At 45.0% G+C, this 23156-nt stretch overlaps 1 protein-coding gene across 2 annotated transcripts; it reads left to right on the forward strand.

Annotated features, from left to right (window-relative positions):
- The first annotated feature begins 10288 nt into the window (after positions 1 to 10288).
- Positions 10289 to 21613, forward strand: LOC125542788 (tryptophan aminotransferase-related protein 2-like). 2 transcript variants are annotated; one of them, XM_048705961.1, is made up of 5 exons: positions 10294 to 11206; positions 11587 to 11890; positions 20316 to 20593; positions 20691 to 20989; positions 21079 to 21613. In XM_048705961.1, the coding sequence occupies exons 1-5, from the start codon at positions 10737 to 10739 to the stop codon at positions 21261 to 21263; spliced, it is 1536 nt and encodes a 511-aa protein (XP_048561918.1). In that variant the 5' UTR covers positions 10294 to 10736; the 3' UTR covers positions 21264 to 21613. The 2 variants fall into 2 exon arrangements, with proteins under 2 accessions (XP_048561917.1, XP_048561918.1); XM_048705960.1 differs by lacking the exons at positions 20316 to 20593; positions 20691 to 20989; positions 21079 to 21613 and adding an exon at positions 16533 to 17518 and having other exon boundaries at positions 10289 to 11206.
- The last annotated feature ends 1543 nt before the right edge of the window (positions 21614 to 23156 follow it).

Below are 23156 nucleotides of genomic sequence, written 5' to 3' on the forward strand. Positions count from 1 at the left end.
CTATTTATCGAATCTACTGCAAACCAATCTATCTTTTACCCTGGAGGGATTGACAACCCTCTTACGCGTCGGGTTGCAAGTATTTGTTCTTTGTGTGCAGGTACCATTTACATAGTGTTGCATGGTTCTCCTACTGGTTCGATAACCTTGGTCTCGTCTTTGAGGGAAATACCTATCGGAGCTGTGCTGCATCATCCCTTCCTCTTCGAGGAAAATACTGATGCGGACATGAGCCATTAAGAAAGGATTTCTGGCACCGTTGCCGGGGAGACATCATCAACATCTATCGGGTTCCTAATCACAAATCTCATCTCCTTGCAATTTACATTATTTTCCATTTGCCTCTTGTTTTCATCTCCCCCACTTCACAAAATTTCCTTTTTTATTTGCCCTCTTTTTCGTTTGCCTTTTTCTTGTTTGATCTTTTGTTTGCTTGTGTTTCCATGTGCCCTATATATGCTGGCATCTTTGCTTGCTAAAAATATATTGATATAGATCGCCATCCACTTGCTAATCTTTTTAAAAGATCCAATCATGGTGAACCAATTGCTATTGAGTTGAGTGCACTAGATTTTTTTGATCTAGAGAATTACTCTAGTGCTTCACTTGTATATTTTGGAGCATGGTGTGCTTTAATATTTTAAAGAAATGTTCCCATGCTTAACTTAGATTTATTTGGGAGTTAGTAACTTTTTTAAGAAATTCTCTCATGCTTCACTTAAATTATTTTGAGAGGAGAAATTTTTATGCTCATGTTCTTCAATTAAATTTGTTTGAGCTATCAAAAGCAACATATGAAACTAGTGCCAAAGTGATAGATATTCACGAGGGATATAATAAAAACTTTCATGAAGATCATTGGACAAAATAAACGTGATTCCTTGTAATAGTTTTGCGATACGATGATAATGATATGTGAGTCATGTTGGTGAGTAATTATGCTTTAGTAAGAATATTGGTGTTAAGGTTTGTGATTCCATATGCAAGCACGAAAGTCAATAGTTATGCAATGGAATTACATCCGACTTGTGGTGCATTATTCGGTGTTAGTTATGCTCAATGCTCGCTTATGTGATTTTTCATTTCTTGGTTGGATGCTTCTCAATCTATTTGCTAGCCTTCCCTTGCACTAAGTGGGAATACTACTTGTGCATCCAAAATCCTTAAACCCAGTTTTTCCATATGAGTCGACCATGCCTACCTATATGCAGTATTCTTTTGTCATTATAAGCAAATTTGTATGTGCCATCTCTAATTTTCAAAATAAATTTCCTTTCTGTGTGCTCATACCGCTCATGAAACGGTAGGGGGTGGCTGATATTTTTTCATGCTCGATGTGTTATTCTCAAGATGGGTGTTTATTCACTTGTCATTGCACGAGAGTACGGCAAAGGTATTAGGGATGCCTAGTCCCTAAATGAAAAATGAATTTACTTTGTGCTGTCAAATAATAAATTCCTTGGAAAGTGTTGGTATGGACGGTATCCGTGGATACGGTTAGCCGTGGAATGTGAAAGTATGGTGGAAAAGGGAATAAATTTTAATTTCTGTTTGGGAACTACTCGATCATTTTCATTGACAGGAAAAGCATGCCACCCAAAATGTTTTATCTCTATTTTTCCCTTTGAGCTCTGTCACCTCTACGAATCCCTACTTCCCTCTGCGAAGGGCCTTTCTTTTTTACTTTATGCAATTTTTATTTTATTTGAGCCTCCGTCTTCTCTTATAAAGCACCAACTAAGGGGCACTATGATCGTACTTGAGCATTGGGTATAGCTAATATGCGAGTGTGTTTCACGAATGGATCAATTACTGAGCATGATGGGCAAGATAGACTACTAGGTGATAGCAAGATATATGATAAGAAACAATATGGCTATCACAAAGTAAAGTGCATAAGTAAAGAGCTCCGGTAAGAGATAACCAAGGCACGCGGAGACCACGATGTATCCCGAAGTTCACACCCTTGCGGATGCTAATCTCCGTTTGGAGCGGTGTGGAGGCACAATGCTCCCCAAGAAGCCACTAGGGCCACCGTAATCTCCTCACGCCCTCGCACAATGAAAGATGCTGTGATTCCACTAAGGAACCCTTGAGGGCGGTCACTACCCTCACGGTACTACCGCAAATGGTAGCGGTACTACTGCTTGCGAGCGGTACTAAAAAAATACATCCGGGCCTACCACCGCAAGACTTGGGACGAGTTTTTGGTCCGGAGCGGTACTATCGCTGTAGGAGCCGCGGTAGTACTGCTCTGGAGCGGTAGTAAAAAATTACATCCGCTCCAATTCGCGGTAGTGCCGCTGCAGCCTTTTCAGAACACCAAAACTGCCACAACTTTTGCAAACGGACTCCGAATTCGATGAAACCAAGTTTGTTGGAAAGCTAGCGACAAGGGCTAACACAATCTTCAAAGAAATATCAATAAGAAGCAAATGAGAAAAGGCCCATAAGAAAATGGTGAGAACCCTTCCTCGGATAAGACTGGTAAAACCTCCAACACCGAAAACATCATAGAAGACGCATGCAAACTCCGTTTTCGATGAACTCAAGCTTGTCATCAAGATGACCATAAGCTCTAAGACTCACAAAGAGAACCAAACAAGAACCAAGAAACATGATGCAAGGATGCAATGGTTTGAGCTCTCGACGAATGATACGATCAAGCTACTCACTTGAGAGCCCCCCTTGATAGTACGGCTATCGATCCTATAACCCGGTCTCCCAACTACCACCATGAGACCGGTAAAATCAAAAACCTATCAAGGGCAAACCTTTGCCTTGCACATGATCCACTTGAGCTAGATGATGACGATCTTCTCCTCCTCAAGATGGACCACCTTTCTTGATTGCGTTGGGTCGATGGAGACTAGATGATTGCTCCCCCATACTCCACTATGGGTGAGCCACTCTTCGGCACATCTTCACAAGTCCATTGACACCACAACGGATGGCAAGCTTCAAGCACTTGATCTCTTCGTGATTCTCCACTTGAACTTGCACACGGCAATCTTGATGACGATCACCACTTGATGTCATCCTTCCCATGGGTTGTATGATATCATCCTCTTGACGCAAGCCCATGGACACGTACCTAACCCCACATAGACTCTCACATAGACCATGGGTTAGTACACAGAGTGCAATGGACAATGCTTACCATACCATGGGATCACTTGATCCCTCTTGGTACATCTTCTATGCTTTGTGAGTTGATCAACTTGATTCACTCTTGACTTAGTCTTGATCAACCTTGAATCTTTCCAACTCTCTTCGTTTGGATGATGTCTTGAAGGTAAACATGAATGATCACACAATCTTCTTCTGCAAGACATGCTTGCAATAAGCTCAACACTCACATGACCAATCTTTGGATAATTCCTTAATAGCACCTTGGTCAACCCATAAACTCCTTGAAACCAACACATGGACTTCAAGAAATGCCTATGGCAGCAAACCTTTAAATATAACTCAGTGCAGCCATTAGTCCATAGAGAATGTCATCAATTACCAAAACCACACATGGGGGCACCGCATGTCCTTTCACTCGAGTATTGAAATCTTCATGTCAAAACTAGACTATTGCTTTGAATCATATAGAAGTCCATATGTCCATGCTACAAAATAAAAGAATATGTGGTGAACATGTTAGGCAACATTCCACATCAAAAATTTTGTTTTTATCATTTACCTACTCGAGGACGAGTAGGAATTAAGCTTGGGGATGCTGATACGTCTCCAACGTATCTACAATTTTTTATTGTTCCATGCTGTTATATTATCATTCTTGGATGTTTTACAATCATTTTAGAGCAACTTTATATCATTTTTTGAGACTAACCTATTGACATAGTGCCCAGTGCTAGTTGCTGTTTTTTTGCTTGTTTTTTACTTCGTAGAAAATCAATACCAAACAGAGTCCCAATGCAGCAAAACTTTTTGGAGATTTTTTCTGGAACATAAGACACAAGATGGACTAAAGAAGTACCATAGGGATGCCTCGAGGGGGGCGCAACCCACCTGGGCGCGCGTGGGGGTCCAGGCGCACCCTAGTGGGTTGTGCCCACCTTGGTGGCCTCCCACACCGCCTCTTTGGCATATAAATACCCCCAAAATCCAAAAACCCTAGGGTAGTCGATGAAACACAATTCTAGTTGCCGCAAGTTCCAGAACCACCAGATCCAACTAGACACCATCATGGAGGGGTTCATCATCCTCATTAGTGCCTCTCCGATGATGCATGAGTAGTTCATTGTAGACCTACGGGTCCGTAGGCAGTAGCTAGATGGCTTCCTCTCTCTCTCTAGTCTCAATATAATGGTCTCTTGGAGATCTATTTAATGTAACTCTTTTTGCGGTGTGTTTGTTGGGATCCGATGGACTTTGAGTTTGTGATCAGATCTATTTTATCCATGAAAGTTATTTGAGTTTTGTTCTCTTATATGCATGATTATTTATAGCATCGTATTTCTTATTTGAATCTTTGGTTCAGTTAGGCCAACTAGATTGATTTTTCTTGCCATGGGAAGAGGTGCTTTGTGATGGGTTCGATCTTACTGTGCTCAATACCAGTGACAGAAGGGGACATGACACGTATGTATCGTTGCTATTAAGGATAACAAGATGGGGTCTTTTCCTACATGAATAGATCTTGTCTACATCATGTCATCGTTCTTATTGCATTACTCCGTTTTTCCATGAACTTAATACACTAGATGCATGTTGGATAGCAGTCGATGTGTGGAGTAATAGTAGTAGATGCAGGCAGGAGTCGGTCTACTAATCTTGGATGTGATGCCTATATAATGATCATTACCTGGATATCGTCATGATTATTTGAAGTTCTATCAATTTCCCAACAGTAATTTGTTTACCCGCCGTATGATATTTTTCTTGAGAGAAGCCACTAGTGAAATATATGGCCATCGGGTCTATTCTTTATCATATTTGCTTTCCGATCTATTATTTGCGTCTTTTATTTTTAGATCTATTATTCCAAAAACCCAAAAAATACCTTGCTGCATTTTTTTGTTATTTATTTTATTTTGCGTTTTCGCGAGATCTATTTATCCATTCTACTACAAACCAATCTATCTTTTACCCGGGAGGGATTGACAACCCCTCTTACACGTTGGTTGCAAGTATTTGTTCTTTGTGTGTAGGTACCGTTTACATAGTGTTGTGTGGTTCTCCTACTGTTTCGATAACCTTGATCTCATCACTGAGGGAAATACATACCGTAGCTGTGTTGCATCATCCCTTCCTCTTCGGGGAAAATACAGACGCGGACAGGAGCCATCAAGAAAGGACTTCTGGCATCGTCGTCGGGGAGACGTCATCAACATCTATCAGGTTCCTAATCAAAAATCTCATCTCCTTACAATTTACATTATTTTCCATTTGCCTCTCGTTTTCATCTCCCTCACTTCACAAAATTTGCCTTTTTATTCGCCTTCTTTTTCGTTTGCCTTTTTCTTGTTTGAACTTTTGTTTGCTTGTGTTGCCATGTGCCTTCTATATGCTTGCATCTTTGCTTGATAAAAATCTATTGATATGGATCCCCATCCACTTGTTAATCTTTTTAAAAGATCCAATTATGATGAACCAATTGCTAGTGAGTTGAGTGCACTAGATTATCTTTATGAAGTTTTGCTTGAGATTCATGAATCTGAAAATTGTGATGAAGAAATTTATGAAGTGATTCATGATAGCTCCTTGAATGAAAAGCATGATTGCTATGATTTTACTATAAATTCTATTAAGGAAAATTGTGCTAATAATATGCAAAACCCCAAGCTTGGGGATGCTAATTTTGCTATATCCACTACTTATTGTAATGATCATGATTTGGGTGATGCTTCTTATGATCTTGGAAATTTATTTAAGCCTCATAATGATTATGATATTGATAGTAATGTTTGCAATAATATTTAAAGTGGGTTTGGAAGAGTTTTTACATTAGGTAATAATGATCCCACTACTTTGGAGCTTAATCAATCTTATGAAAATTTTGATAAAAGTGGGTTTGGAGAGGTCATGACTTTATTTGATGATAATCCCGCTATATTGGAAGAGTGTCAACTTTGCATGCATGTGGATCATGAAGAGAAATTTTTTATGATAGCTATATTGTTTAATTTGATTATGATCTTACATGTAATTATTATGAGAGAGGAAAATATGGTTGTAGAAATTTTCATGTTACTAGATTACATCTCGTTATGTTGAGATTGTCAATGTTTTATTTCTCTCCTTTGCATATGCTAGATATTTGTTGTCTTGATAATTTGTTTGCCTATAAAATTCCTATGCATAGGAAGTATATTAGACTCAATTTTATTTGCCACATGTTTTATGATCCGCTCTTTGTGTTTTAATTATTATCTTTCATGTGAGCATCAACGAAATCTCAGTGACTAGCTAGGGGTGTAAAACGATAGCGCTTGTTGGGAGGCAACCCAATGAATAAATTTTATTTTTGCCTTTTTATTTCTGTTCTTGAGTGTTTGCAAAATTATGCTACTGTTATGTTTGTGTTTTCATGTTTTAATTAGTGTTTGGGTCAAGCAAAGCCTATGGGATCATGTTTGGTGATAGTTGATTTGATCTTGTTGAAAAACAGAAACTTTTGCGCTAGTAAAAAATTTATTTAATCACAAAAGTGTGATATAATTCTGATGTTTTTACACAAGATTGATATACAAATTTCCTATGTTGTCCTAATTTTTCAAAAAAACGGAGTTATAGAAGTATTCGTAGATTTCAGATTGCTATAGACTATTCTGTTTTTGTCAGATTCTGTTTTTCTTTGCGTTGTGTGCTTATTTTGATGAATCTATGGACTTTACCGGCGGGTATGAGCCATAGTAAAGTTGGAATACAGTAGATATAATGCGGAAATAAAATATGAATGGGTTTGCAACAGTACTTAGAGTAGTGATTTACTTTGCTATACTAACATATCTCACGAAGATTTTGTTAAGTTTTGTGCGATTGAAGTTTTCAATTTTTGGGTGAGATCACGATGGATGAAGGAATAAGAGTAAGAAGAGCCTAAGTTTGGGGATGCCTCGTGGCACCCCAAGTTATTATCCAAAAAGGAACAGGCAACTAAGCTTGGGGATGCCCCGAGTATTTTACTTGGAGCTATATTTTTATTCGTCACATATCATGAGTTTTGTTTGGAGCGTTTTGTATTATATGAGTCTTTGCTTGTTTTGCTTTTTAGTTTGTGTCATCTCTCCTTGCTGGACACACCTATTTGAGAGAGCCAAAATTATGCTATGATTTGTTAGAATTTCTCTATGTGCTTCACTTAAATTTTTTGAGCTATGGAATTACTCTAGTGCTTCACTTATATCTTTTTGAGCACGGTGTGCTTTAATAATTTTGAAGAAATAGTCTCATGCTTCACTTAGATTTATTTGAGAGTTAGTAATTTTTTTAAGAAATTCTCTCATGCTTCACTTTAATTATTTTGAGAGAAGAAATTTGTATGCTCATGTTCTTCACGTAAATTTATTTGAGCTATCAAAAGCAACATATGAAACTAGTCCCAAAGTGATAGATATTCAAGAGGGATATAATAAAAACTTTCATGAAAATTATTGGACAAAATAAATTTGATTCCTTGTAATAGTTTTGCGATATGATGATAATGATATGTGAGTCATGTTGGTGAATAATTATGTTTTAGTAAGAATATTGTTGTTAAGGTTTGTGATTCCCTATGCAAGCACGAAAGTCAATAGTTATGCAATGGAATTACATCCTACTTGTGGTGCATTATTCGGTGTTAGTTATGCTTAATGCTCGATTATGTGATTTTTCGTTTCTTGGTTGGATGCTTCTCGATCTATTTGCTAGCCTTCCCTTGCACTAAGTGGGAATACTACTTGTGCATCCAAAATCCTTAAACCCAGTTTTGCCATATGAGTCCACCATGCCTACCTATATGTAGTATTCTTTTTGCCACTCTAAGAAAATTTGTATGTGCCATCTCTAATTTTCAAAATAAATGTTCTTTTTGTGTGCTCGTACCGCTCATGAAACGGTATGGGTGGCTGATATTTTTCCATGCTAGATGTGTTATTCTCAAGATGAGTGTTTATTCACTTGTCATTGCACGAGAGTACGACAAAGGTATTAAGGATGCCCAATCCCGAAATAAAAAATGAATTTACTTTGTGTTGTCAAATAATAAATTTCTTGAAAAGTGTTGGTATGGACGGTACCCGTGGATACGGTTAGCCGTGGAATGTGAAAGTATGGTGGAAAAAAGGAATCAACCTTAATTTCTGTTTGAGAACTACTCGATCATTTTTATTGAATGGAAAAGCATGCCACCCAAAATGTTTTATCTCTATTTTTTCGCTTTGAGCTCTGGCACCTCTACAAATCCCTACTTCCCTCTGTGAAGGGTCTTTCTTTTTTACTTTATGCAATTTTTATTTTATTTGAGTCTTCATCTTCTCTTATAAAGCACCAACTAAGGGGCACTATGATCATACCTGACCAAACGGGCCGGGCCGGCACGACACGGTCCGGCCCGCCGTAAACGTGTCTGGCACGGCACGGCCCGTCTTGGCACGAATAATAACTGAGTCGTGCCATGCCGGCCCACGGGCGGGAGCTAGCAGCCCAGGCACGGCACGTAGGCTACGTGGGCCGGCACGCGGCACGCCCAGGCACGCCGGCCCATTGGAGGACGCTGGCCTGTCTGGCGTGATTTTTTTCTTTTTCTTCGTAATACCTCTGAAAACAGCAAAAAAAAGGCCAAAAAATGTAGAAAATTGCAAATTTTGGTAGACTATTATGTGAGATAAATCTAGAGTTTTATTAGCACATGTACATCATTAAAACTCCCATCTGAAAGAATAAAAGAATACAAGACATACTCTATAATTACAAAAGGATACAAAAAATACAAAGACTACACTATAACACTACTACTACTTAGATTCAAGCACTAATAAAATACGCATGCACTATGAAAATATTAAACATATTAGGGTATTAGGTATTTATATAGGACATATATATTTATATTTTTCAAAAAAACATAAACGGGCCATGCCGTGCCGGCCTGCGTGCCTAGCCTCCAGGCCCAGGCACGGCCCATGGCGTGTCGCGTGCCGGGCCTGGCCCGTTTAGCCTGGGTCGTGTCGGTCCTGCATGCTACCGGGTTGGCCTGTTAGCATGGCCCGTTTGGCCAGCTATAACTATAATCGTACTTGAGCATTGGGTATAGCTAATATGCGAGTGTGTTTCATGAATGGATCAATTACTGAGCATGATGGGCTAGGGATAACTTGCTTTAGTGTTGATATTTTTAAAGACATGGTTGCTTGTTGATATGCTCAAGTATTGAAACCTTCATGTCAAAACTAGACTATTGTTTTGAATCATATAAAAGTCTATATGTCCATGCTACAAAAGAAAAGAATATGTGTTGAACATGTTAGGCAGCATTCCACATCCAAAATTCCGTTTTTATCATTTACCTACTCGAGGGCAAGTAGGAATTAAACTTGGCATGTTGATATGTCTCCAACGTATCTATAATTTTTTTATTGTTTCATGTTGTTATATTATCTTTTTGGATGTTTTACAATCATTTTAGAGCAACTTTATATTATTTTTTGAGACTATTGACATAGTGCCCAGTGCCAGTTGCTATCGTTTTGCTTGTTTTTTACTTCGCAGAAAATCAATACCAAACGGAGTCCAAACACAGTGAATTTTTTTGAGATTTTTTGTATACAGAAGACACAAGATGAGCCAAAGAAATACCAGAGGGGTGCCCCATCACATAGTCTAGACAAGTATTCACTCTCGTTGAATCTAAGGCACCACGTTTGGTTTGGCCAACCTTATGACCTGAATTGTATCCCCCACTCTGTGATTTTTGATGAATAAAATTGACTTCACCTTAAAAAAACGTGACGGTACAACTACAAGCCTTAAAAAGACAGTACAACTACACAACAGCACGAATCTCAGCATGCTTTTGATCCAACGGCTGCCCAGCCGAGTTTCTTATGATATGAAAATAGAACTCATAATGTCTCTTATGATATCCATTTGATATTTCAAATATATTTTTCTCTATAATATGATCGAAGTTTATAAGGTTTGAGTTTTTTTAATAAAAAACTACGTTATAGAACGAGTATTTGACAATTCCTCGCTGTCGCTGAAGTAGGAGCTATGGGCAGTGCACATCCATAGGGCCCGCTCCCTGGACCTCTGAACATAAACAGAAGGAATATAAATAAAGCCGTGCAGTGGAGGCCGGCTGCTCTTCCCTCTACCTCTGCGCCATAGCCAGAACGGCAGGCTGGACGCTCTGGGTCTCCGTCGACCCCTCCCATCCCACAGACGTCTATTCTCTCTCCTTGCCCCACCTCCTCTCTCGTCCTCATCACTGCTCCAGTGCTTCAGCTGCTCAAAGTCACAGCCCAACAGGAGAGAGAGTGGCCTGTGCGCCAGCGAAGTCACCTCAGCGCTAGAGAGAGAGAGAGAGAGAGAGGAGGGAGAGCGGTTCATTACTTGCTCAAAGTAAATCAGCTCCGAGGTCCTAGGTCCGAGCTGAAACAGGAGGGAGATCTTTCTTCCCAAAACCCCGGCTGATTCCAGCCGGTCGAAGAGCCCTTTCTCGCCAAAAGACAGTTGTTGTTTTTTCGATTTTTGCTGGGCTGGTTCACACCACAAAAGCATCGATTCCTCCGGGCGTCATGGCGGCGCCCCGACGGCGCACGTCGGCGGAGCTCCAAGTGAACGGCGGCCTAATGCCGCCGTCGGCGCACGTGATCGCCTCTCCCCGAGGCAGCGGCAGCGGTGGCGCGCCCTGCCGAGAGGAACACGCTGTGACCGCGAACGGCGGCGGCCCGGCGCTCCGAGGAGCGAAGCCAAGAGGCGGCGGCAGCGTATGCTCCGCCACCAAGACCTCCGGCAGGAGGCGGCCGGCGGGGCGCATGCCACTATGGCGAGTCTTCATCTTTGTGTCTGTCGCATTGAATGTCGCCGCACTCCCGCTCCTACTCCACCAGTACATCGTCAGCCACCCGCACCACCCCGGTGTCATCTCTCCTGATCAGCAACATCACGCCTGCGCCCCGCCGCCGGGCACGAGCGGCGCGGCGGCGAGGGCGCCGTCGACCGGGAAGCCTTCAGTAACCTCCGATTCTGTTATTAATCTAGACCAGTAAGCCCCTGTTCCTCGTAATTTTTTCTGTGGTAAATTTGTGCATCAAAATATCTGCAATGTGAAGAGCCGGCGATGGGCGTTCCGCCCGGCGGAGCATGTCCCTGTTCAGTGTCAATGTCAAGGAGGAATGGATGCCGATCTGGGGCCGATCGATGCCAGATTCATCCGCGGTGCATGTACCTGTCGCCATGATTTTGCTCTCATTTTCGCAACTAGTCTATTCCCGCCATCGATGCAGCACCACATGAGCTCGAATCATAGTTGATGGCCGCCCGCGCTCGAATCTATTCTCACCTCTTTTTTTAAAAGAACTTCGAATCTATTCCCATCTCATCTCAGTTTACAAACGCGTTTGACATTCGTTCTGTCGGCTGCAGCGGGGACCCGACCATGTTTGAGGCCTTCTGGCGGGAGACCGGCGACGCGGCGGAGCTCGTAATCCCGGGGTGGCAGACGATGTCCTACTTTTCAGACGTTGGCAACGTATGCTGGTTCATGGAGCCTCTGTTCGACCAGCAGGTGCGGCGGCTCCACCGCACCGTCGGCAACGCCGCCGTGGACGGCTACCACGTCCTCGTCGGCACCGGATCCACGCAGCTCTTCATGGCGGCGCTCTACGCCCTGTCGCCCGCCGACGCCGCCGAGCCCACCAGCGTCGTCTCCACGGCGCCCTACTACTCGGTAAGTGCGATACCACCACCAAAAAAAATTCCTCGAAAGTTCAGATTTAACAACACAAAGGCACACCGGATCTTGGGTGGCATAAACCAATGGCAAGTGCATCGGGGAGATGAAATGTTGTGTGACAAGGATGCCAGGGCCTGTCAATATCGTATCATTCCCCACTAAAAATGATGAGGAGATGGGGCAGAGAGATTAGGACAGCGGGGGACACCCGATGGTGCCACCGATTTCTCTCTGTCCCCATTTTCTTGTCCCAGAACCACCGCGCCCACATGGTGGTTAACCCTATGGCGTGATGAGACTTCTCGTAGGGCCGGCAAGGCATCACGGCGATTTGCCGGTGAGCCGACCGACGAGTGTCCCTGTAAGCAATCATGGGCATGGGCTTCTAGAACCAGATCTGAATCTCAGTCCCGGGGAGTTTTAGCATGTTATTAGGGCAGCAGAGCAGAGATGGGACTCCGAACTCCTTGTCCCCGCGAATTTCCGTCGGCATGTGCTGATGATGAGAGTATGGCTAACACATGGCGTGGCGGCGGCGCCGTCTGCGGCTTGTGCTTAACCTCATGTGCCATGATTGATCTGTGTACTTAACCTGGGGAAACAGGAAAGTGCAGGGCACTCTGTTGCTAAGATTCCATTGTCATGTGTGTGTTCCACATCTGGTGATTAGTCATGTGCTCAGCTCAGCTCAGTAATGGGGTGCCAGTGTCTAGCCCATAGTTTATTTTCCCTTTTTTCCAACCGAGTTTTACCCCTTTCCATTATTCGCTTAATGGAAATACAACTGTCGAAACTAACTGCAGGGATCTTATGGGGTTTCACCTTTAGCCTATCCTAACTTGTTTGGGACTAAAGGCTTTGTTGTTGTTGCAGCTGTTGTTGGCCATCGAAATTAACTGCGGAGCAAAAACTTACTACCTTTTTTAGAGAAAGGCATATGCCCAACTTTACAAATAAAGTCAAACAAAACCACCAGTCCCAGAAACACACACAGTATCGGCAGCCCGACGGCGGATAGAATAGACACAACAAGATAAAGGGCACGCAGGCCACAACCTACTGCAAAAGAACAAGACGCTACAGCGGATAAAACCTGCTGCCTAGAGCGTGTTTGGATTCAGGTGGTGTTTGGTTCTCCGGTCCTAGGACTTTTTCTAGTCCTAACTAAAAAGTCTCTTCCCTAAAAAGTCTCTCCCTGTTTGTTTTCAGAAACTAAAAAGTCCCTAGTCCCTTTCTAGAGTTTATTAAATGACCATGTTGCCTCTAGTATATAAAAAAATAACAATTAAACAACACCGTGGGGTGGCGGGCCAATAGGTGCATGGAGGGGCATTGTTGGAAAAGTCCCAAAAAGACTCCTTGAGAGTCTTCTTCATTTAGTCTCAAATGCCTAGTTTAGTCTCTAAAAAGCTAAGAGGGACTTTTTCTAGTCCCTATACAAAAAAGTCCCTTTAAACAAACACCCCCTCACTCCGCTCCGGCACTCCCCAGCTCTGCTTCCGGAGCGAGCGGAGCGGTGCCGAATGCTACAACTCCATGGAGCATGAAGAGTGGAGCGGAGCAGACTGTAGTTCAATCCAGCAGGAAACCGAGCTCCACATGCCACTAACAGACTAAGAGGGTGTTTGTTCCAGGGACTTATTGGTCTAGGGACTTAAATAAGTCCCTATAAGTACCATCTAAACCAAACAGAAGGGACTTATAGGGACTTAAAGTGGGCATTTGAGACTTATGAAATAAGACTTTCAAGGAGGAACTTATAGAGACTTATAGTTGTAATATGGTCTTATAAAGACTTATAAGTCTCAGGAACCAAACAGGTAGGAATTTTTTAGGGACTTGAGACTTATAAGTTGGGACTAAAAAAAGTCCTAAAACTTATGAACCAAACACGCCTAACTTGCGGGCTCACTCGATCCAATTTTCTCGCTCGCATGCAGCGTCTACCTGAACCACACCAAGCTGACTGTAGAGAGTGGAGTTAGCTGCCGAACATGATATCTACTCCTGATTTGGGAGATGGAGCCTCAGACAACCATCCAGGAGCTGGGAGCGGAGGAGATCCCAACACTCTCCTAGAGATCGCTAGATTGTGGAAAACCAGCTTTGGGAGGATTTTTAGGAAAACCAGTTTTAGTTAGTTTTTCTGTTGAGATAAGTATATATAAACTCTTGCTTGGAATGGATCGAGAAAAAAAAATGGACTAGTATGTAGTAGTTATTTGTCTGGGAAGCAATGGGAGCTTAATCACACGAGTAGTATTATGTACTACAGATTTCATGGAGCTTGGATTCAGTCGCGGAGCCAGAACTTTTGTGAAGCCTGGACAGGCTTGAGCCTAATTGTATAATTCAGAGAAATAAAAGTAAAAAATATTTGAAACTTTTTTCGAACAAACTTGACCTACTGACATACTCGTATAAAATTTTCATCTAAATAACCTGTAAAAAATCTTAGCAGGAAAAACAATTTTTTAGGAAAATATAGAGGGAATAGTAACACTAATATATGGACAGGGCGATCCGGCTCCTTTGTGTGAACAGTAAAATAAAAAAAATACTAGCAAATTTTTAAAAGAAACTGATTATTTTTATTTTGGCATAAGAAGACGTTTGAGTATGTGATGTCCGAGTCAAATTTGGTTGTGTTTGCACATATGAGTAGCTCTCGGCAGAAAAAAGTAGGGTCCATGAGAAAGTTTACTTTTCATGCAATGTTAAGACCGATTTTGTCTATTTTGCTATAAGGTCCTCAGATGTCCAAACATGATGAAATTTTTCAGGACATCACGCATATGAGTGTCTTAGTTGACAAAAAAATTGAGATTTTTCTTTTGAATTTTCTTCTATATTTTCTTTTGATTTTTCTGTTCATTAAGAGCAGATGAGCCTGGGTTCATAATTGAATATATTCACACTAATATAGTGCTAATTTTGTTTTTTTTTCACCAACAATACCACTAAAGTCATTTCTTCATTAAAAAAATACGTGAGTGTAACGCTTGAGCAAGTTTGTTGTAAAAAAAAATGTCATTTCTTTGGGTGTGAGAAAGGAAACAGCCGAAGTGCCCCGTTGGTGCCCAACAGGCTCTTTTTTCCTTTTTTTAGGAGAGAACAAGTCTGTGACTGCTCGATTTCTCTCGAGTATTTTTCTTGGAAGAAGGGAATGGCAGACCATGACTGCTGCACATTACGCTTGGTCAAGGGAGTGCACTTTGTAGGCTTATATAGGGTCAGTTTTTTTGGCGATTCTATCGGAATCGCCGGAATCGCCTTCCACCCCAGCTTTTTTTAGAATTACCACTTCATATGTTAATTAGTCATTATTTAAATATTAGCCGAAGCCCATTGTTTTCCACGTTGCCCGGGTAAATCACGATGGATAGTGAATTTGCCCCATTATTTATCAAGTGTGTACACTGTCCCGTGGCAAGCCAGCTTGGATTTGAGCTTCGCGACGTGCTATGTTGGTCACCCGGAAGACTCCGTACTCATCCTGCCGCTCGCCATGCCAATGGCAAGCATAGACGCAGGGGCTGGGCCGTCCGGACACCGTGCCAATGGTCTCAGCCAGAGTAAGGCCCTATTCGGCAATGCGCCGGCTCCTTGAAATCCGCGGAGCATCGTTTCACCCACTCCAAAACTTTTCACTGCAGCTTCGTCCGTTCCCGGAGCGGAGCAGTGGAGCGGATGGACATGGGGCCTAAAAATGGCTCAGTAGTGGAGCGGATGGACACCGAACGGGGCCTAAAAATGGCTCTCTGGCACGCGAGTTCGCCAGATTGTGGAAAACAGATTTTAGGAGGGCTTATACTCAATTTTTCTGTCAATAAGTACAACCTCCGTATCAAATTAGTTGGCTTATATTCTTTCCATCTAAAAATACTTGTCATCAAAATGGATAAAAGGGGATGTATCTAGATGTATTTTAGTTCTAGATACAATTTTTTTTGTTTATTTTGATGACAAGCATTTTCGGACGGAGGGAGTATTTGTCAGGTATAGATGTATCTAACTAAAACATGTCTAAATATTACCCACAAAAAGATAAACATGTTTAGATACATCTGTATCCAGACAAAAAAAATTTTAGAGGAACGTTGTTGCTTTATTCAAAGTTTAGGGCCCAATCCGAAACAATCCCCGAGCTAACACACTCGAGAGACACGGGGAGCCAGATTTTACACGATGACTTGATACCACCCTCAGAACATGTGCCACTTTATTAGTGGATGGTCGCACACCCAAGCAACTCTAAACTCAAGAAAAAAGTGAAGCAAATCTGAGTTAACTAATTTGGGATGGAGGGAGTATATATAAATCCTTATTTGGATCGAGAAAAACTAAAATGTGATTATGTAGGTACTCCCTTCGTTTGGAATTACTTGTCACAGAAATAGATGTATCTAGACGTATTTTAGTTCTAGATACATCCATTTCTGAGACCAGTAATTCCGAACGGAGGGAGTAGTTCTTTGTTGGGGAGCAACATGAGCTTAATCACACGGGTAGTATTATGTGCTACAGATTCCGCGGAGCTTGGATTTGAGCTTCGCGACGTAGACCAACTTCAACGCACAACCCATTTTTTTAATCTGTTTTTATCCACATTTTATTTGTCTGGGCGTTAAAACAGACAGCGGACAGACTTCGGCGTCCGGACAGAGCGTATGAACCCAACGGTGCTGCTTCATTTGGTGACATGTTCACCCCGGCATATCGTCGAACACCTGGTGGGGGCGGTACGGCCGCTGCAGAGCGCAGCGAGCGGAGCAGCACTGCCTTGGGGTCGAGCGGCGAGCGCGTACGTCAGCTCCAGGAGCGTGATGCCGAAGCCGAGAAAGGCGGGCGCGGCGAGGTGAACGGCGCGGGCGGCATGTGCACGGCGAGCGTGTACGTGAGCTCCAGGAGCGCGATGCCAAAGCCGAGAAAGGCGGGGGGCGGCGAAGGTTGCCAAGGATCGGCACGGCGAGGTGAACGGCGTGGGCGGCATGTGCGCGGCGCGCGTGTTGCAGCTCACCCGCGAGCTAGGGCTCAACTCCGACGGGCAGACTGTGGAGTGGCTACTCAGCCAGGCCGGGCCCTCCATCCTGGCGGCCACCGGCTCCGGCACCACCCCGTCGTCTTCTCCTGCTCCTCCGCGCCCTCCACTGCCGCCGTCTTCCTCCTCAGGAAGTGCCCGCGAGAGGATCACGAGGTGGCGCCATCCTTCTGGAGCATGGGCGACGAGCTCTGGCAGCACCTGCTGCTGGCCCGCGAGAGGACCACCGGCTCCGGCACGGGCGACGAGCTCGAGCAGCACCTGCTGCTGCCCCGCGACCATGGCGACAAGCGCGAGCACAACACGGTGGAGCACGGACGCTGGTTCGGCCGTCGCTGTCGTGCCCAAGTTCTTCGGCGGCTGGAGCAGCAGCAGGGCGCCATGCCGGAGCTCGTCGTGCAGGGCAGCAGCACGCACGAGTACCCGGGGAGGGCGACGACGACAGGGCAGTGGAGTGGCTGACCTTCGGCAGCGGCGTCGAGGTGGACTAGTGGGCATCCATGGTCGGCATCGGTGGGGGAGAAATAGAGAAAAGAGGAGAGAGAGAGAGATGTGTGGGTGGGTGGCCCCCTCTTGTTTCGATGACAAACGGGCCATGGCTCACATGCAACGGATAGCCGGACCACATGGATTCAGAAAACGCCCGGATTTTGTTTGCTTTGGACCCGAATCTGACCCAAATTTAGAACGAAAATAGATCCGAGCGACACAGAGCGGGTAGAAAAATAGGATGGGTCGCTGCGTTGGGCCATCGTATTTGTCCGTTTAGACTTAAACGAATACGCATGGACAAAATGGGGTCGTGTTGAAGTTGGCCTAATAGTCTCCGTACTCATCCTGCTGCAAGCACAGACGATGGGCCGTCCGGGCACCATGCCAATGGTCTCATCTGTCTGGGCAACGTGCCAATGGTCTCAGGCGGGAGACTATTGTCCATAGTAAAATGGCTCTCTGACCCGCGGGTGTCGCAGCAGTCACCACGTCGAGGAGGTCCCATTGCTTGCTGCAGGAGCAGCATGCCTCCATCACTGTCATGGACGGAGCTTCAGTGCCGTAACTGCACCTGCAGTTGGGTCACTGACATGTGAGCCTAACAGACAGCTGGCCCACATGTCAATGACCCAACTGCATGTGCAGTTACGACACCGAAGCAGCGTCCCGATGTCATAGTCGTCGCCATAGGCGCTGAGGCGGCCGTGCTCCTGGCGTCGAGAACAACACGTTGGTGCCATACCCGTCGCCATGGACGCTGAGGAGCGGCGCTGCACAAGAGCAACATGCCATCGTCCATGGTGTCGCAGTCGTCGCCACCATGGGTGCCGAGGAGGTCATGCCGCTCACGCCTGAGAACAACACGCCGCCGTCCATGGTGTCAAGTAGATGATGTCACAGCTATCGTCATGGGCGTTAGGCCGCACCGCTCGCGCCGGGAGCAACATACTGTCGTCGATGGTGTCGCAGTTGTCAATGGGCGCCCGGAACAACACGCCGCCACGGGCTTGCTGGAGGTTACAAGCCAGCGGCAGTAGCTCAGTCGCTCACTACGACGAGGACGTCGGAGTCCCTTGCCATCTACACGTGCGTAGAAAACTGGTATTATAGGAAAGCGGTTATTTGTGGTTTTTCCAAAAACTCATTTTTTGCGGATTGTTTTTTTGTAGAACCTAGTTCAACTTATCCACATTTTAGGATGTGTTTGGGAGTAAACTTGGTATTAAATGTTTTGACGTGTTTGGCTTAAAACATTAATGTAGTTCAAGTTACTGGGGTATCTCTCATGCTGAAGTTTTTCTGCAAAAAAGAGGTCCTAACCACTTATTTCAAAACTGAAAGAGAAATCGTCGGGGAGAGCTTAGCCTGTTGACGTCGCCGTGTACGTGCACGAACCAAGCTAGCTCGTTGGAGCACACTCTTACACATGACTATAGGAGACAGAAGGTGATTAATCCGGTCCTACACTAGCACATGCTGGATTAATCCCGCCGTGCTGCTTTTTAGGTGTTGCAGAGCTAGGACATCTCCAACATTGATCTGTAAATTTGCATCGATTCCTGTATGTGGACAGGAGACCACTCCACGGACAAGGATATGGAAGCCGTCCATCTAACGCTCTCTGCATACATTTGAACCACTGTCTGAATTAACCGGACGAAATTCATACAAACACGGTGTGCCGGCTTGGAGCAATTCGCCACTCCTCGGCGAGCTGGCTTGGAGCGACAAGTTGTTGAACGACGTGCCGGCTTGGACCTTCTGCCTCCACGAGCTGGCCTGCAGCGACCTGGAGCGTCAAGGGGGTGGAGCAAGGAGTTGTCTGGCACTTATCCGACGGGCTCGACGGGCCACCCAGCCGGCTTTTTTGTCGGAGAACTCTTCTTCCTGCTCGCCGGATGCCATGAAGATTATAGAGAAAATAGTTCAAGAAGCAGATGGGAGCGGAGTGTGTGTGATTTTGCCCGGCGTCTGGCATCATCTAGATAGTGAGTGGATGGCCGGAGCTGACCGACGTTGTGTTTAATGACGGGCTGCTCACGAACGGACGTGTGACCAAAGTAGGTTTCTCGACACACACGCGTGTTTAATGAGGGAAGGCGGGCAGTATGTGGCCGTTTGAATGTGGCGAGGAGGAGTGTTAAGCTGGGAGTGCAGCTCTCTCTCGGCGAGTGCGCCGCTTCAATGCCGGCGGTGAGAGGTTGCGTCCGTTCTGCGCCGGCATCGATGCGGAGCGGCCGCTCTCCAGCGGCATGAATGTGGACAGCTGGCAGCGGGATGGGAAGTGTGTGCGGGCGAGGGTGGTTTTTTTTTGTGGGCCAGGGCTGTCAGTCGTGGGTGTGGCAATGGTCCGAACGCCCGCAAAGCCCCCTAGTTTGTCTCCGGTTTGCCGAAAAATGTGCGTCCAGACCGAGCGAACCGATATAGGCCCGCGTTGAATGGTACACAAAACGTCCGGACCGTGCCGTCGAGTCGGTTACGGGTGGTTTGAGGTCCATGTTAAAGATGCCCTTAGCATGCACCATTGTTATCTGTAAGAAAACTACAGCAAAACAAACGCTTCGGTGGACTTGACACACATGAGAAAAACTACGGTTTTTAGTATTTGTTTTCCGCACATAAGAATACTGTGGTTTTTGAATACTTCGGTTTTTCAAAAACTGAAAAGCTGCCCAAACAAAATTTTAGATTCTTATAACAGCTTTCGTGTTTAAACAGAACCGGTTATCTGAGAACTAGCTATTCAAACATAGTTTATTTTCTTGAGGATCTGAATCTGAACTATGATAATGTGAGCGAGTCATCAGTTCACTGGCTCGATCTGCTTCAGTGGATAAGTTCACATAAAATTCACTGAAAGAATCTGATCATGGATCATGGATGCAGTCGTACCCTGCCGTCACGGACTTCCTCCGGTCCGGGCTCTTCCGCTGGGCCGGCGACGCAAACTCGTTCGTGGGCGACGCCTACATCGAGCTGGTCTGCTCCCCGAACAACCCCGACGGCGCCATCCGCGACGCCGTGCTCAGCTCCGGCGCCGGGAAGGCCGTCCATGACCTCGCCTACTACTGGCCGCAGTACACGCCCATCACCCGACGGGCCGACCACGACATCATGCTCTTCACCGTGTCCAAGAGCACGGGCCACGCCGGCACGAGGATCGGGTAAGTGTCGCTCGCTGCAACTTCACCTCAGACAAGAGTGTTACTCTGAAGTCTGAACTGCCGAACCTGAACCGAAATGCGATGGTTGAGCATTCAGGTGGGCGCTGGTGAAGGACCGGGAGGTGGCGCGGCGGATGACCAAGTTCGTGGAGCTCAACACCATCGGCGTGTCCAAGGACTCGCAGCTGCGCGCCGCCAAGGTGCTCAGCGCGGTCTCCGACGGCTACGTCGACGGCGACGCCTCGCGCCACCGGCTGTTCGACTTCGGGCGGCGCAAGATGGTGGAGCGCTGGAGGATGCTGCGCGAGGCCGCCGCCGCCTCCGGCATCTTCAGCCTGCCCGCCGAGACCTCCGGCCGCTGCAACTTCGCCAACGAGACGGCCGCCAATAACCCTGGTACGTACGCATGTCGTACGCTCGCCCGGATGTCTCGCATGGTCTCGGTTCTCACTCGCCTCGCGCCATTGTTCGATCTCTTTTCGCAGCGTTCGCGTGGCTGCGGTGCGACAGGGAGGACGTGGAGGACTGCGCGGGGTTCCTCCGCGGGCACAAGATCCTGACGAGGAGCGGGAACCAGTTCGGCGCGGACCCCAGGTACGTTCGGGTGAGCATGCTCGACAGGGACGACGCATACGACATCTTCATCAGGCGCCTCGCCTCTCTCAAATGATGCAAAAAAATAAAAGAAAATAATGCACGACTCACACACGAAAAGTAAATCCAGCCGGACGTGCATATATGGCCGAGAAGCAACTCCAGCGTGGTCCGTGGAGCAGTTTCGAATGGCAAATGAAGACCGCCGCGCCGCGGCATCCTTCGTCATGCCGCTCCTGAGGCTGAGCATCAGTAGTAGTAGTAGAATAGTCCGGGTAGGAGGAAGAGACAAATGATTTCTTTTGGTTTTCGATCCGCGCTCTGTTTTTTTTTCTTTAACTGATCCGTGGTCTGTTATTGAGCGTTGGTCTTGTTGTCTCAAATTCAGTTCTTATTTATTTCGATATAAAATAAGTTTTTTATGAACTTAATAAGAGCAACTCTAGCAGGTGTTGTCGTTGTTGCAGGAAATTGCGTTCCCTTTTAGGCCTTGTGTAATGCAAGCTGCTTAGGGGAGGTGTTTAGAGAAATGAATCGGATTTTTCTTATACATATGTGCTTATTTGTATATGATAGATGTTTAATTATATGTCTCTTCTATAGAAATGGGCACTGGTGCTTCAGAAAAAGCCGGTTTATTTTTCTAAGCATCTAGTATTGTACAAGGCATTAGACCAACTCCAACCGCTAACTCAAACATACCCAGTTTTTATTTGTTTAGGTCGGCCGAGCGAAGAGTGTGTTCTGTTTTGGCCGGGGTGACGTAAGTGCGTCCAATGCAGCCGAGCATCTCAAATTATAGATGAAATGAAACTAGATCCAAATAAAAACCTAAAATAAATAAACTTGGTAGTTCAAACGTATGCCAGAGTCCACTTACATTAATAATAACTTAAAATAAAACATGAAAAAACTGAAACTACGGCGGTCGGCGGTCTCAGGTGCATCTAGGGCCGATCTTGAGATTTTGGGGGCCTGGGACGAATCTAGAACCTGGGGCCCCTTATATTATATATAAATTATAATAATAGCAACGGATACGTGATTTATTAAATCACAACCTCATCTTCGCTCCTATAGTTATCCCCACAATTGTATCTACGAAATTATGTTTGGATGATCCTTTTTGTGAGATCCAAAAGTGTTGCCCATGACGAGTTGTGTTATTTCAGCATTGTATGCTCGATACGGTACTTTCTCTGTCCGGATTTATTAGTAGGTGCATCCAGGGCCGATCTTGAGATTTTGGGGGCCCGGGACGAATCTAGAACCTGGGGCCCCTTATATTATATATAAATTATAATAATAGCAACGGATACGTGATTTATTAAATCACAACCTCATCTTCGCTCCTATAGTTATCCCCACAATTGTATCTACGAAATTATGTTTGGATGATCCTTTTTGTGAGATCCAAAAGTGTTGCCCATGACGAGTTGTGTTATTTCAGCATTGTATGCTCGATACGGTACTTTCTCTGTCCGGATTTATTAGTAGGTGCATCCAGGGCCGATCTTGAGATTTTGGGGGCCCGGGACGAATCTAGAACCTGGGGCCCCTTATATTATATATAAATTATAATAATAGCAACGGATACGTGATTTATTAAATCACAACCTCATCTTCGCTCCTATAGTTATCCCCACAATTGTATCTACGAAATTATGTTTGGATGATCCTTTTTGTGAGATCCAAAAGTGTTGCCCATGACGAGTTGTGTTATTTCAGCATTGTATGCTCGATACGGTACTTTCTCTGTCCGGATTTATTAGTAGGTGCATCCAGGGCCGATCTTGAGATTTTGGGGGCCCGGGACGAATCTAGAACCTGGGGCCCCTTATATTATATATAAATTATAATAATAGCAACGGATACGTGATTTATTAAATCACAACCTCATCTTCGCTCCTATAGTTATCCCCACAATTGTATCTACGAAATTATGTTTGGATGATCCTTTTTGTGAGAT

Source organism: Triticum urartu, chromosome 3 (assembly GCF_003073215.2).
Source record: "Triticum urartu cultivar G1812 chromosome 3, Tu2.1, whole genome shotgun sequence".
NCBI lineage: Eukaryota > Viridiplantae > Streptophyta > Magnoliopsida > Poales > Poaceae > Triticum > Triticum urartu.